The sequence below is a fragment of the Nicotiana tabacum genome, chromosome 18 (genome assembly GCF_000715075.1).
Source record: "Nicotiana tabacum cultivar K326 chromosome 18, ASM71507v2, whole genome shotgun sequence".
NCBI lineage: Eukaryota > Viridiplantae > Streptophyta > Magnoliopsida > Solanales > Solanaceae > Nicotiana > Nicotiana tabacum.
This window is the reverse complement of record NC_134097.1, coordinates 127,950,008-127,966,789: the sequence shown is the minus strand read 5'-3', so window position 1 is coordinate 127,966,789 and position 16,782 is coordinate 127,950,008. Positions and strand designations below refer to the sequence as shown.

The following is a 16,782-nucleotide window of genomic DNA, read 5'->3' as shown; positions in this document are numbered from 1 at the left end:
CCATGGGAGTGATGAGAATTACTTTAATGGAGTTATAGCCATTGATAGTATTCCTATCATTTGGTTCCCTCTTTTCTACAATATATTCAATTCTAAGCAACCTCCACTTCATTCATTTATTTCTACTTATAAAATCACGTACCAAGCGCAAACATTCCCTCATTCAAACGGCCAAAAACAGCTCCATTTACCATATCAAGATTTCTACATATAAAACCAAGAAACAAAGCAAACAAATATATAACATTACCAATGGCTTCCTATCTCTTCTTTTTGGCTGTTTTATGCCTACCATTTATTGTTAAAGGTCAAGAAAGAGCTCCACATGGCCTTGTTTATGAAAGTCCTATTGCATTCTCACCAGATGCATACTCATTTTTCCACCCTGAGACTCGACAAAAGAAAAACAGTACTACTGAAAGTTTATGTGATAATAATACATCAGAATCAGGTTGTTCAGAATTACCTACAGCTTCAAGTGTTCAGTCTAATTTAGCACATGAAAGCTTATCACCACCCGAGGATGGCGAAAGGCGAATAGGAGCTGGTGGGGTTGTTGGAATCCTTCTTGGATTTGTGTTTGCTACTATTGTTTTAGCTTTTGGGGTTTATTATGTTGTGATTACACGAAAACGCAACTCGAGCAAAGCTAATCCTGTTCAGCTTAATGTCTGAGATCTGTCCCCTGTTGCTGCATCTCATTTTACATTTTTGGTTTTTGTTATCTTTCATATTTATATGATTTGGGATGTGGGATGTGAGATGTGAGATGTAACTATTGCTGAATGAGCAGTTGGTGATATATCGTAGAATTATTTAGTGATTAGGAAGACCCTGTGTTATATTATCATGTCTCGATTTTTCATATATGAATGTAACTAATGTATCTCATTTATAAAGGGTAGCCATTCTCATTCTCATTTATAAAGGGTTGCTATTATCACAGCAACAACAGAGAGAAAATATTTAGTGATTCCAAGACACATATCTTTTTTACAACAATTAGGATTCCTGGTAATAAGAAGAAACAGTCACAGACACACAGAAGAAATTTTGTATATTTTATTGACCAAAGACCAACATACAAGAAAACAAAACCACATACTATTTAGGTCCATAGTCAATCAAATAAATAAAATATGTTTCCTACATGTGTGTGAATGATTGATTACCAACAGAGGAATACTTAAAAAAACTAAAGCCATCTGCAGTTTATGTGGATCTTATCATTGCGAAGTGAGACACATTTTTAGCAAGTAAATCCTTTCTTCTTCTTTTTTTTAATTTTTTATTTTTTCCACCCGTTGTTCAAATACCGCTTTAGGACCTCCCTGACTAATTTGGATTCATGCCACGTAAGATCCACTAAAGGGGAAGCATTCTCTATAAGGATGTTTTGTAAGCATAAACTTTAATTCATACCACGATCTTGAACATGATAATCTTACATGTAATTGTCATAGAAAACATACCTGAAGCGGAATCCATTATCTTGAAGCGGAAGCGTTAATTCAAAAACTGGTTTCTCGCCCCTTGCCCTAACTTTTTGTTACCGCCGCCTTTAGAGATGGAAGAGAAAATAAAAATACGGTAACCCTAATGGGTGGGGAAAGGACCAATTTATAGATGTTCTCACTTAATCTGGTACGTCTATCAAGTAACCGATCGGACGGATGAGATTTGATAATTAATTAAATATTAATTATGGGCCTTAGACCTATTGGGCCACCCATACATAGGAAAATAATTTACATTCTCCCACTTAGCCCAATAATCACATAATATTAATATTTACTATAGGAACATTAGTTGCGCATAAACAAATCTCTTCTATAATGTCCATCATAAATACCATAATACGATAAACTACTAAATGTGAGTTATGGCGGTTATATATAATTTGTCTACATACTCCCTTCCATATACCACAACATTAGCAACTCATTGTACCAGGTCCATAAGCTATAAAATATTATGGTCCACAATAATATCTCATTGAGACTTATCCTGTAATATCTCAAAATAATAATGTGTACACCATTATGAGAAACAGGAAATCACTAATGTATATCAGAAACATATAAATGAGCTCAGAGTGTCAAAACATCATAAATACATCAGTCATAAATACAGCCAAGACCCATTCTATGTACATGTTCTTTAAATATCTTTGGTTGTAAACCTTTCGTTAATGGATCTGCAATCATGAGATCAGTTCTAATATGCTCAAGTGACACTCTTTGTTTCTGAACTTCCTCCTTGATGGTAAAGTACTTTAATTCCATATGTTTGGCACCTTCGGAGTACTTATCGTTCTTGGAGAAGAATACTGCTGCAGAATTATCACAGTAAATTTTCAGCGGCTTGGTAATGGTGTCGACAACCCCAAGTCCTGAAATAAAGTTTCGCAGCCATAATGCATGAATTGTGGCTTCAAAACATGCCACAAATTCTGCTTCCATCGTGGATGTAGCAATAACAGACTGTTTGACACTCTTCCACGATATTGCTCCTTCAGCTAATTGGAACAAATAACCAAACGTGGATTTTCTAGTGTCAATACATCCAGCGAAATCTGAATCCGAGTATCCAACAACTTCCAAATGCTTGGATCTCCTATACATGAGCATGTAATCCTTCGTTCCTTTCAGGTACCTCAAAACTTTCTTTGCAGCTTTCCAATGATCAATTCCTGGGTTACTCTGATATCTTCCTAGCATTCCGACCGCAAAACTAATATCCGGTCTTGTGCAAGTCTGAGCATACATCAGACTACCAACAATTGAAGAGTAAGGAATTGATTCCATTTCCTTTCGTTCTACATCATTCTTAGGGCATTGCATGAGACTAAATTTGTCCCCTTTTTGAATTGGAACAATTCCTGCTGAACAATTATTTATGTTGAATCTCTCTAGAATTCTTTCGATATAGCCTTTCTGAGACAATCCCAATAATCCTTGTGATCTATCACGGAATATTTCTATTCCTATCACATAGGATGTTTCACCCATATCTTTCATTTCAAAATTCCTAGAGAGAAAATCTTTAGTCTCACGCAATATGCCTAAATCATTAGCAGCAAGTAGAATATCATCAACATATAGGACTAAAAATATAAACTTGCTCCCACTAATCTTTTGGTATATACACCGATCAACGGTATTTTTCACAAATCCAAAAGATGTTATGGTATCATTAAACTTTATATACCATTGTCGTGAGGCTTGTTTAAGTCCATATATTGACTTCTTCAGTTTACACACCATTTGACCTTTTCCTTTAGTTTCGAAACCCTCTAGTTGGTCCATATAAACTTCTTCCTTGAGGTCTCCATTAAGAAAGGCACTTTTCACATCCATTTGGTGTAACTCTAAATCATAATGAGCCACCAAAGCCATAATAATTCTTAACGAGTCTTTCTTTGAGACCGGCAAAAAGGTCTCTTTATAATCAATGCCTCCTTTCTGAGTATAACCCTTGGCAACAAGTCTGGCTTTGTATCTCTCAATATTGCCATTTGAATCGCGTTTGGTCTTAAAGACCCATCTACAGCCGATTCTCTTAGAACTTTCTGGCAATTCAACAAGATCCCAGACTTTATTGTATTCCATGGATTTTAACTCTTCCTTCATGGCATCAATCCATTTTTCAGACTCATTACTTTCTATGGCTTGTAAAAATGAAACCGAATCCTTATTAAGACCAATGTCAAAATCTGACTCTTGCAAATAAACCACGTAATCATTCGAAATAGCCGACTTTCTAACTCTTTGAGATTTTCTTAATGGCATTTCTTGTGGTTCATTTGTGTCAGATATTTGTGAGTTAGTTTCTTCATGAAGTGTTTCATCCAAATGTTGCTCGGTATTGTCAAAGTGTTCTTCAACAATTGGAACAATATTTGGTATTTGTGTGGAAGTAGGCACATTTTTGGGTAATAGAATATTGACTCTCACCTCTTTAATTTCCACACTTTGCTTTTCAACACTCCCACTAACTTCACCATTCTCAATGAATCTTGCATTACCGGTTTCAACAATTCTCGAACTATGGTTTGGACAGTAAAACACATACCCTTTAGATTTCTCTGAGTAACCAATAAAGTAACCACTTACTGTTCGAGAATCTAATTTCTTTTCTTGTGGATTACAAACTCTAGCTTCCGTTGGGCAACCCCAAACATGCAGGTGCCTTAAACTAGGTTTCCTTCCTGTCCATAGTTCAAAAGGGGTCTTTGGAACTGCCTTACTAGGAACTCTGTTTAATAAATATACAGCGGTTTTAAGAGCATACATCCACAATGATTTGGGTAATGAGGAATTACTTATCATGCTCCTAACCATATCCATAAGTGTTCGATTGCGCCTTTCTACAACACCATTTTGTTGAGGTGTTCCTGGCATAGTATACTGTGCACATATGCCACGTTCCTCAAGGAACTTTGCAAATGGACCTGGACATTGTCCTGATTCATTATATTTTCCATAATATTCACCACCTCTATCTGACCTAATAATTTTCACCTTTTTATCTAATTGCCTTTCAACCCCATTAACAAATACTTTGAGAGCATCTGCTGCTTGAGATTTTTCTTTCAGCAAATAGATGTATCCATAACGTGAAAAACCATCGATAAAAGTGATAAAATATTTCTCTCCACCAAAAGATGGAACATCAAAAGGTCCACAAATATTGGTGTGTATAATTTCAAGAAGCTGGGTGCTTCTTATGGCACCTTTCTTACTATGCTTGGTTTGCTTTCCCTTAATGCAATCCAAACATATAGTAAGATCAGTAAAATTTAGATTCTGAAGAATCTCATTTTTTACTAATCTTTCTAACCTTTCTTTGGATATATGACCCAAACGTCTATGCCACAAGTAAGCAGAACTTTCATCTAGTGAACTACGTTTAATTCCAACATTATGTTGAACAGCAAGAAGGGATTCAGAAAAACCAATATCGAGTTTCAATTTATATAAACCATCATTGAGAAAGCCAGAACCATAAAAAATAGCATTCTTATATAAATTGAAACATCCATTTCCAAACTTTAAATCAAATCCAGAAACATCAAGTCTTGAAAGAGAAATCAAATTCCTAGAAACTGAAGGTACATAAAAAGTCTGTAATAGATCAAGGTGACGTCCAGTCTCCATGATCAAACGATAAGTCCCTATGCCTTCAATTGGAGCCTTCATACGATTTCCCATGAACAAGAAATCCTTATTTGGATTTGTAGTTTGGATCGTAAGGAATCCCTGCAACGTAGTAGATACATGAGCAGTTGCACCAGAATCAAGCCACTAAGTATTATTAGGAACTTCTACTAAATTTGATTCGAAACATACAAAAGCACTAATTGTACCTTTCTTTTCGAACCAAGCTTTACGTTTCAGACAATCTTTCTGATAGTGTCCTTCCTTGTTACAGAAATGACATGTATCTGCCTTATATTTCTTGTTAGCATCCTGTTGAGCTTTAGCAGGTGCTTTCTTCTTCTTGAACTTGTTGGCCTTCACTTTAAGTCATTTACCAGCTCCTTGACCCATGAGGTTAATTGAATGATTCCCTTGTTTCTTAAGTCTCGACTCCTCCTGAGTAAGCATACTGGACAATTCACTAACATTCCACTTATCCTTAATAGTGTTATAGTTAATTTGAAAAGGTCCATACTCAGGAGGTAACGAGTTCAGAATAAACTGAACCAAGAAGGAGTCATCCACTTTCATCCCCAAGGTCTGAAGTTTTGCTGCAATGTTAGTCATCTCGATGATATGGTTTTGCATACTACGCGACCCATCAAACTTCATGGTCGTGAGTTCAACCATTAGTGTACCAGCGAGAGACTTATCTGCAGAACGAAAACGTTCTTCCACAAACGTCAGGTATTCCCTGGCACTTTCTGTTTGTGGAATAGTACTCTTAATGTCGTTGGCAATATTCATTCGCATAAACATAAGGCTTAGCCTGTTAGAGCATTCCCATGCTTTATGGAAAGACTTCTCATCCGCACTGCTCGAATCAGTAATGACAGCGGGCTTATCATTCAGCAGAGCCAAGTCAAGATCCATCACATCTAAGTGGAACTGGACTTGTTCAAGCCATTCAGAGAAGTTCAATCCATTGAACATAGTAACAGACGAAGCAAGCGAATGAAAAGGAATAGCTGCAAAATAGATAATACATGCTCACAAATCAATATGGATTCAACAAAACAATTAAAGCATATCGCAATCTTCCTTTGGGTAGATACTACGACACACTATCATAATTTAAATGTCATTTAGTCTTAATAGGTAATTAAATATTTTTAACCAAATATATATGTCATCTTTGGACAGACAATATATATTTGACTAAGAATATTAATTTACCTCATCATATTCACTATTCATAGAATAATTGATGCACCTTTGGGTAAATCCTTAAGTTCTAGCAATGATGAAAATTAATTTATCCACTATTTTTAAATTATAGGCATTTCATTAATTTCATGGATAAACTATAATTTTATGTATGCATATTCTAAACATACTAGTTTGGTCACTTTGGCGACTAACAAACTATATAAACATAAATGCACACATAAAATAAATATCAGAATATTTTATGCATGTGAATATTTTAAACAATCTAGTTTGATCACTTTAGTGACTAACAAACTATATAAACATTAATCACATACATAAAATAGATAATAAATGGTTTCACCAACTTAATAGCCCAAAACAAATTATTCATGTTTCATCAAATTCTTGCACATTAACGCAACTTCTGACACCAAACTTGTTCTATACTGAAAAAATATTTTCAAACCATTTTTGGAGAATAATAACAAACATCAAGTTTTAACCAATTAAAACAGTGAACAACAATGGATGATGTTGGTTTGGACTTTTAGATCAACGAAAATTAGTCCAAATTCACTTATATACTAAAGACAAGGGATTATAAACCTTTAGTGTTCAAACCTCAAATCTGTTCAACTATAGTAAAATATTGTCAAAAGTTAAAGACATGATTCTGTAATTAATGATAGCACATGATTTCTGAAGCGGTTCACGAATATGAAAAAATTCGTTTGCGAAGATTATCAATTCAAAAATCCAGGCTCATGATACCACATGTAAGCATAAACTTTAATTCATACCAGGATCTTGAACATGATAATCTTACATGTAATTGCCATAGAAAACATACCTGAAGCGGAATCCATTATCTTGAAGCGGAAGCGTTAATTCAAAAACTGGTTTCTCGCCCCTTGCCCTAATTTGTTGTTACCGCCGCCTTTAGAGATGGAAGAGAAAATAAAAATACGGTAACCCTAATGGGTGGGGAGAGGACCAATTTATAGAGGTTCTCACTTAATCTGGTACGTCCATCAAGTAACCGATCGGACGGATGAGATTTGATAATTAATTAAATATTAATTATGGGCCTTAGACCTATTAGGCCACACATACATAGGAAAATAATTTACATGTTTTCCATTCCAAGGCTCGAACCAGAGACTCTAGTTAATGATAGAGGGATCATATTCATCTCACAACAAATCCTTGGTGTTTAGCAAGTATTATCTTGCTGTAAGGTATTTCATATATTGTACTACCAATACTCCTCGTGCGTTTCGTATATCTTTATTGCATAGGCAACATTAAGGTTGTCTAACTTAAGGTTTCCTTACACCCTACTGCACTTGTTGAATTTTTGTGATTATCTCGACTAATTTTACCAGGTGCTTGAACCCCAACTTTACCGGAACACCAATTTTATAGATTTTTCTATCTCATTCAAACCAAGAAGCATTTTGGAATAGTCGTGACTCCCGCTTGTCTATCGCATTTACTCACTAAAAAAAAAAAAAAAACCTTCCAGACTCTAGCTAGCCCTTTACAAGTTTAAAGCACTCACCTAAACCAGTGAATCTACTATTTAACAACACGTTCATAATTAGTTGAACCACTAGAAGAATCTCCAATTATAGCTAATTGTGTATAGTTAAGTTCCTTGCCTTGCTTACTACAAAATCCAACCCACTTAATTGCCCTTGCCACAGGGTATACTGCTTTATATGTCCATACACCAATCAGGCTGAAGCCCAATCTTCTAAATTAAATTCTTTTTTTCTGAGACTTAATTATCCATAGGATTCAAGGCGTTCACGGTCTTATAGGTCCTATTCAAGCTCTACAGTAAGTCATCGTCCTAAACTTGTTCGCATTCCAAAAAAATGCAGTGTAAGGTAGGCCAAAACATCAATCAGGCAGACTGATGTTTGCACTTTCATGAGCTTAACAGGCTAGCAGATGATCTAATGTTCTTCACCTAAAGGAAATATAGCACCTGTCTGAATAATGTAATGGTCAATCTCACAGAAGAAATCAACCAAATGTGTCATGCTTTTCCTCCCATCATCAGTATTATCACGGATGAGTATGGCATTCCTCCCTTCAATTGCTTAATAAAAGCAGCAGGCCCTGTAGTCTTATGAGCTGATTTGATGAAATTGAAACAAGGATATAATTCAACTTCTGACTTAAAATAGGTACTTCCTGCCCCTCAAACTTTCTCAGTTAAAGTTGGTAGATGGAAAATGAGGAGAAAAAAGCAGGGTCAAGGATGGGGAGTTAGGGAAGTGTGATAACATGATGCTGAACCTTAATTGTATGACAATAGCATCTTACAACATCGACCAGGGTAAACTGTCGATAAAGTTTGTTCCACCAATTCTGGATCAACCAACATCACAGAAACAGAACATACATTCTTTTGTGACCTTCGATCCATATATTCTGGAGCAATAGCAGTCAAATTAATAGCATGGACAATGCTAGCAACTGTGGAACACCTAAGCTTTTACAACACAGTATTCATCACAGACCAAAGTCAGGAAAGAAACGTCAGCAGCATGATAGTATGTAAGTGCAAGAACTGCAATTGGTACCACTTCCCCTTTTCAATGAGTCAAAGCAAAAAGATACAATGGAGGATGCACCTGCATGTGTGCTTGTACGAATCTTACAAATAAAAAAGATACAATTTCAAGATCTGCTGTGAAATTACACTAACATTTTTACCATCCACGTGAGCCAAGAGACTTGATGACAGGTCCTAATGCCTGATCCACAGCTTTGTTCCATAGGTGTGCAAACTCTATACCAGACTTCTGTTTTGGGATGTGCTCTATTGTCTGAAAATATTCAAATAGATTAAAAATATGGTTAGAAAGACACAGAATGATGAGTTGATTTTGTTTATCATAAATAATGAAAACCTCAAATCTTGCTTTGAAACTTCATATGTATTGTACATGTGTATCACAGTTGTGGTCATGATAATCAAAGGACAAGGCTATTTAAAAATATTATACAAATAACATATTCTCATTAAGCAAAACATCCACTACGAACAATAACATCTTGTCTGTCACCAGCTTTACATCTAATAAATGGCACTGTGAAAATAAAGAAAAATATCAAGAGTACTGACAGGTGGTGAAAATGACCGTCACATTGAAACACAATACATGGACAAACTTACGACTTGAATAAGAAGATAAGAAAAATATACTCCCTCCATTCCAATTTATGTGAACCTGTTTGACTGGGCACAGAGTTTAAGAAAAAATGAAGACTTTTGGAATTTGTGGTCCTAAACAAGTTAAAAAGGGGCTCAGAGTATTTGTGTGGTTATAAAAGCTTCTCATTAAGGGTAGAGTTGTAAGTTTATACTAAATTGTTTCCAAATTTAGAAAGGGTTCATTCTTTTTGGAACGGACCAAAAAGGAAATAGGTTCACATAAACTGGAACGGAGGGAGTAGAATATTTCAGGGTTTGCTTTTTCTTTGGGTGGCTAGTCTGGAGGCATTTATTGAGACTGTTATATTAATTATTTATGTAGATTCACGGACAGAAATTCACTTATCTACGTACCAATGAACATCAAACCACGAGCAGGGAATATTGTCAGCAAATTGGTTAAACTACGCAGAAACTCACAGCAATAACTGGCTAGATAAGCCCGTTGCTTGACAGAATATTTCATTTTTTTATTATTGATAAAATATGCATATTTAGTTGAAATCAACTTAAAGCTGCTTTATGACTTTCCTAAGAAGGTCTTTTGGTTCCACTTTATGGTTCTTCACAAACACCGACACACAATTTTCGTAATTTACTCCACTAGTAATTTTATACTCAATATAGGTCACAAAGCAAAGCAAGTTCCTTCTCTCGATTCTATGACCCAATTATACGTCAATACTCGAAATTTTTAGACATACTAGCAGTAAGTTATACTTCCCTTAGCCCCAGCCCGAACCGGCCGATGATTGTACATGTGACCGTGACTCATCACTTTGTTTTTCTATTAGGTACCTTTGGCGCCACGGTTCTAAGAAGAACTAGCAAAACACAATAACAACCATCTTCATGAGCATTAATATCTTTCTTCTTCACAAAAGGGTATGGACAATTGAACACCACAGGCAAAAGCTTCTAACATAGTCAAGTGATTGCCATTGAAAGTCCTTACAATTATGAAATTTCAGGCCTATAATGTTTACTAGCAGATAAGTCTGGAGCAATCTCAAAATCTTAACTTACTGTTTGGAAGGCATAACATTCTTTATATGGAATAGTATTCTATGTATTATACTAGTTATAGGGATTCATACTCTCTACACAAATAAGCATTTAATCATAATGTGGTTTTTCCATCAGTAATCATAATGTGATTGATTCATGTGAAATCAACATCACGCATGAACCCAAAAATAACTGACATTTTTTTCCACAGCTGCTTCAATGCATATGTCGAGAACTACTTACTCATCTATAAATATAAGATCGAGAACAAATGGAAATGGTATATTTGTAGCACAAAAAGCAACTTTTGGTGTAAGGATTTTACATACATGTAGGTATATGGGTGTACTTGAGCGTGACGTTCGAACAATTTGTTAATTTGGATCCCTTAAAGGAGAGTTATTGCTTAAGTATGGTTTGCCATGCATGGGTAATATATGCATATCTTATACAGTTATACTTTGTAGCTCATAGTGCTGGTATATTTTTGAACCATAGACTGCTTGCACAAACATACACGCTTGGCTAAAGGATACATAACAAATTTCAGAAAATGATAGTATCAAATTTGAATAACTGCTCTCAAATTTTCGTACCATTTTCTCAACCCTATATAAAGTATATGCAGTTAGTAGCTTTTTCTTTTCCCAACAAAATAAAGGTCATGTGAAGAAGTTAATAACATGCTTCTTGGTGCTATGGAAATGTCTTAAATGTGATCATTAGGCAGTCCGTTGAATGTCAACTAAAGGACAATTTACTCATTCTATATTACTAAAAGATTCTCTCTTGCTATGTTGCTCGGACTCTCCGAAAATTTAGCCGGGTGCGTGTCGGATCCTCCAAAAGTAGTGCATTTTTTGAGGATCCGACACATGTGCGGCTACATTTTCGGAGAGTCCGAGCAACATAGCTCTCTTGATAAGTATTATTAGTAAGTTGAAAATCTGATATAAAGAGTAATTACCATGTTACCACAATTTAAAATTTATTAATGGTGTACAAAAAATTTAACAATGTCCAAGTATTAAACTTAAATCCTATTACTAAACATAAACGCACAGGCACATGCACACACATATGTTAATATATTTCAATACACACACACATAGAAATTTAATATGAGCTGATAACATCTAATTCGGAAATCAACATCAGGCCTAGCTATCGGAAAAAACTCATAGATGATAGAACAAAGTGAAAATCACAAAATTCAAGGGGCGAATAAAGCGCTTGGGCAAAGGAAAAATCTCTTCAATCAGAATTGAGAGTTGAGACAGGGAGGAGAGGTCAAAGCGATTGAAACCTACCTGAGATTGAGGGGAAAATCGGGATTGATTCTCGGAGATGCTCTTATAGATTCTTTTACGTTGTTCCAGGATCACAACACCTGTCAATATGCTACCTAAAGCAGCGCCGAGAAGACGCTCCTGCAAGTTTGCATAATCAAAATTCCACGCGTTCATTTACAAATATACGCGTTGAAGAATCAAACGATTTCATTTGTGATACTGAACAATCAAAATGTAAAGGAGAAAGGCAATAATCTATAACTGACCTGAGTAAGGATGCTGATCATCCTTGCGATTGAATTTCCGCACGGACCAGAGTGTGAATTTTGAGACGCCTCTCTCCGATTTTTGTTGAACGATTTCTCTTACCGAAAAAATCCGACCCGTCCCTGAAATATGGGCTTAATGGGCCTGAATGAAATGCATGATGGGCAACCTGACATAACATATTATTGGTCCGATTTTGGAGTCACAATTGAACCTATACCCACTTTGCAAAAACATTTGCAAGCCTACCCACTTTACGATCAACTTCAGACTTATCGAATCTGAAGTTAAAAAAAATTAGTGTGAAGTAAAAAAATTGCACTTCAGATGCACTTAAGGCCAAATAGGTCTGAAATGCAACAAACGTTTCCCTACACTTAAGGCCAATAAGTCTAAAGTGAAAAATTGCACTTCAGATGCACTTAAGGCCAAACATGCCTGAAGTGCAAATTGCTCAGAAATAGAAATTTGTTCTTCAAATTTTAACAATCCAACATACGATTTAATACTTAAATTTACTCCAAACAAGCTCAAATTTGAAACATAACCTTCAAATGTCATCAAGAACAAGCCTCAATCATCAATTTGTCAAAACAACAATAAATCTAATGAACCCATTTTGCAATTAAAAGAAGAAGAATTTCCCCTAAGCAATAGTAAAAAATAAAGCGCCACAACAGCTCACCACTTTAAAACATCATAAACTACCTTAAAATATGTTCACAAACACCATATAATATCATTGTCACCCGAAGAAGAAGAAGAAGAAGGAGGGGGAGGAGGAGGAGGAGGAGAAAAAGTCTTGAAGTTATTTAAAAAGTGGTAACAGGTTAAAAAAAAATTAAAAAGACGGTACATGTTAAATGGGGGCGACCAAACAGGGTGCCCGTGCAATTTTTACCATATTATTACATGTTGGTCAATGTAGCAAGAAACATTTAGAGGCCCATGTTTTGGATTTCAAATGGGAAAATTACGTGACACGTCAAACATTTACTTCGTCGCTTTACTTTCAGCAAATTTATCATCTTAGCTATATTGAATTTTATAGCAAATTCATGAAATAAGAGATTAATTGTTTTAAACTGAAATAAGAGAACAACAAGCTCTCATAGCTCAGTTGGTTATAGCGCTTTCTCAGCTAGCAAAAGTCTTGAGTTTGAATCTCAATAAGAATATTTTCTTTTTCTATATTTCTCCTTAGTTATATTTGTTGCACGAAAGAATACAATTACGCGTTCAAATATAGTTGATGTATCCGTTGCGCGAATCTAAACTATAGTGGTTTATGAAAATTAACCCAAAGAGAGGCATATCCATTTTATTTGTACTCATTTTATTTTTATTTTTTTAATTTAACTTATATACTCATTTTATTTTGAATTTCTTGGAATTTAACTTATATGCATAGATAATGCAAAGCTATCAAGTTATTGAAAATTGATGACAAGTAATTATTAATAATAAGAATTAATCGGTGACCTATAAATAAGAAAAGTAATCTAGTAGTAAATTGTTTGACCAAAAAATATGAAATATTTTGTTAAACTAATTAAATAAGAAGATAATAGGTAAATCCTAGCTAAATATAATAAATCCTAGATCAAAAATGTATTTGTACAGATATCGTGGAAATGCATTTTAATCAATTTAATACAACGGGTATTAAAAGATACTGTTATGAATGAGTGGGAGAATAATGATAAGCAATAAATATATTAAATAGTGATAAATGTAAATAGAGAGAATGATTCACCCAAACATTGAATGAGGTGGATGATTCTTTCCTCTAACAATGATATAAGACAAATGAATATGAGAATATAGGGGGCTTTCTCGGATCTGATGCGAGAAATATGGGATAAACAGCAAATCGAATCTTTATGGAAAAGCAATATTTGTATTTCTCTTGAGAGCCAACTTTTCATAAGAGTTCTTGTCATATAGAATATTACATTCCTTTTGCCTTATTTCTCCTGCTATTTATATGGGATATTCCTAAAGAATCCTAAAAAGTACAACAAAAGGAATATTCAATAGAATATTCCCTTTGAAAGTTCCAAAGCCATACTAGCCATTGCTTCTGTTCCTACCGGTCGACCTCAGCCCTAATGGGCCACTCAACGGCTCATTCTTGTTAACCATTGATCGACCTCGACCAAGTCTCCCGTGACGAGTTACAATCCTCACGTTTGATCACCTCTTCATATCGAATTTCCTCAGTCGAATTTTGACCCATACAGTTAGTCCCTCCGCTTATCGAGGCCGTCTTTTGGTTAACCTCAATGAGAGGACTTCATTAATCGTAGTTCTTGATAAATTCAGACGGGAAGGTTGAGTAATGGTGATCGCAACCGAGATGATGGCGTGTCGTTCTAAGAGTTGCTCTCGATGGGCATTGGTTCAGAGTGACGTCACAGCCTCACGCGTCATCATTACGCATTTTCCCGATGTGTTACATCGTTCCTTGTGTCCCTGTCGTTTTGATCCCAGTGCTTCTGACAGTTATTTGCATCGATTCGAGTGTCGTTGTTCTATATAAATAAGGGGGGAACCCTTTGGAGAAACCTTTACACTCTCTGATCTTTCGAACCTACATCTTGTCTCTTCTTCTTCTTCCTGCGTTCTTATTTTCAGCAACTCCCACCGTCACCACTTCTTTCATACCTTCAGTTCCATCGCATACACATTAGCAAGAGATGGCTAGTGCATCTTCTAACCCTAAGGTGACCTCAGACCCAGTTCTGTTGTCAGTGGTCATGCCCTCTGATGAAGGGGAGGCCATTTTTGTGGAGGATGAAAGCTTCCCTACTATGGAAGAAGTCATTCCTCGTAATTCAGGCTACAGGTCAAACTTTTCGAAGTCACTCGGGGACGAACCTGAGCCGGTAAAATCTGAGATGGAAGCAGCCCATCTTACCGTACTCAGGACCAAATACAACATTCCCGCTCACATCGACTTGGTTCCAGCTAGGAACGACGTGATCCAGGTTCATCGTCCTGGGTATTGTGCATTTTACGCGTACTAGTTCCAAGTGGGTTACTCTCTTCATCTTCCTCTATTGGCGGAGGAATTCTGCCACTACTACGACATCTATCCAGCCCAGCTCTCCCCTACATTTACAAACTCTTCCTTATGTTGATAAAGTTCACGGAATTGGCCGACCATGGGATTTCCATCCGCTATTTGTTGCATCTTTTTGCGCCAAGCTTTCACAGGGGAACAATGGTACATCTCCGCCATCGCGGGACCAAGGGGCTGGTGGTAAAAATAGATGATAATACGAATCATCGATTTTGGGTCAACTTCTTTTTCATCAAAACCGAGCACGTGGTGGCGAACCCCAGTGGATTCCCTGAGGAGTGGAACTTCGCTCGTAAGTATTTTTGCTAACTGATTGTTTGTTCTCTCTTCGATGACTTGATTATTCTTCTTTCTTTTTATGTAGCCGAGAAGGGTCCTCCTACGTTGGTCGCCGATATTCACGACTGGGTGGCCCAAATCTTGCCCCACACGGTATGGTCGTCGTTCAACAAGAAATTTGGACCTAAGCCTTCTTCGATTAGTAAGCCATGTTTCGATCTTTAACTACTTCGATCCCAATACCGTCCTCTTTTCCACTTACGTAGTTTCCCTTTGTTGTTAGGTCGGAGGGCTCCGAGAAGGGAGAAGGCTCCCACTCCCGCTTTTCGTCAATCGGGTGCTGCCACCGGGTCGCTACTCGCTTCGACCGTAGGCTAGTCCGTACAAACTACTACTTTTTCTCAGTAGGCCTGGCCGTCGGGCGGCTACCCCATCAGCGGAGACTCCAAGTTCTCCAACATTGTATTTAGTGGATGAGTCTTTGCCGGGTGAAGAGGAAACGACTCCACTGAAAAGGTTGAGAGTGAAAGTTGGCGGCGTGGCTACAGAGAACGAAGAGCCAACGGGGGCGATCCCGAGTGGGCCATGACCGCATCCGAGGGCGGCATAGTTCTGGGCATGGAGTCTGTGCCCCCTTTAGTTGTGGAGATTGTTCCCCTGCCTTAGGACTCCAGGAAGGAGGGCGATCAGAGGCAACGGAGGTCGTTCCGAGAAGTGATCTATCATCGTCAGAGCGGGACATCGTATCTTCGTCCATTGATGAGAAGGGAAAGAATGTGGCCGTGGATGATGATGAGTCTGGTTCCGACATAGACCCCGAGGAGGTACGGATGTTCGATGGGGGGTTTACTCGAGTAGAGGTGAGAACGGAGGGATCTACCCAAAACATCGTCATTCCATTGGACTACAACTTGTTAACAAACTCAGAGATTGTGGTCCCTTCTTTGGTTCCCCTTTGCACTGGCATCAAGAATAGGACCTTATAGACGTTTAAGGATGCTGATCTGTCGTTAGGCATCTCCGGAATGCCCCTAAGGGTAAATTTTTGCTATTCGGTTTTTCGTACCTTTTTCTTCTTTTCTTTACCTTGCTTGTCTTTGCTGACTGCTTCTTGCCTGTTTACCAAACTCTCATTCCGGAGATCGAGTGCGCCCACCGAGAAGAGAAGAAGAGGGCACTCTTTAAAAGAATGGAGTCTAAGAATAAAGAGTATTGTACCAAGTACCGTGAGTTGTGACGCCTACTTGGCGCGGATGGTAAATTCTAATA

The 16,782-nt window shown here is 36.9% G+C and overlaps 1 protein-coding gene and 1 long non-coding RNA gene across 2 annotated transcripts; one reads left to right on the top strand and one right to left on the bottom strand.

Annotated features, from left to right (window-relative positions):
* Positions 1-252: 252 nt before the first annotated feature.
* LOC107806252 (uncharacterized) lies at positions 253-675 on the top strand. The gene has a single exon (XM_016630374.1). It carries the CDS (start codon positions 253-255, stop codon positions 673-675), a length of 423 nt encoding a protein of 140 aa, XP_016485860.1.
* An 8,248-nt stretch (positions 676-8,923) lies between these two features.
* LOC107802011 (uncharacterized) lies at positions 8,924-12,290 on the bottom strand. Its single transcript, XR_001651743.2, has 3 exons — positions 12,149-12,290; positions 11,901-12,020; positions 8,924-9,193 (listed from the first exon to the last, which is right to left on the bottom strand). It is a non-coding gene; the product is annotated as an uncharacterized LOC107802011 (long non-coding RNA).
* Positions 12,291-16,782: the final 4,492 nt, after the last annotated feature.

Excerpts from the sequence above, each read along its gene's own strand:
- LOC107806252 (XM_016630374.1), top strand. The coding sequence starts at position 253 with ATGGCTTCCTATCTCTTCTTTTTGGCTGTTTTATGCCTACCATTTATT.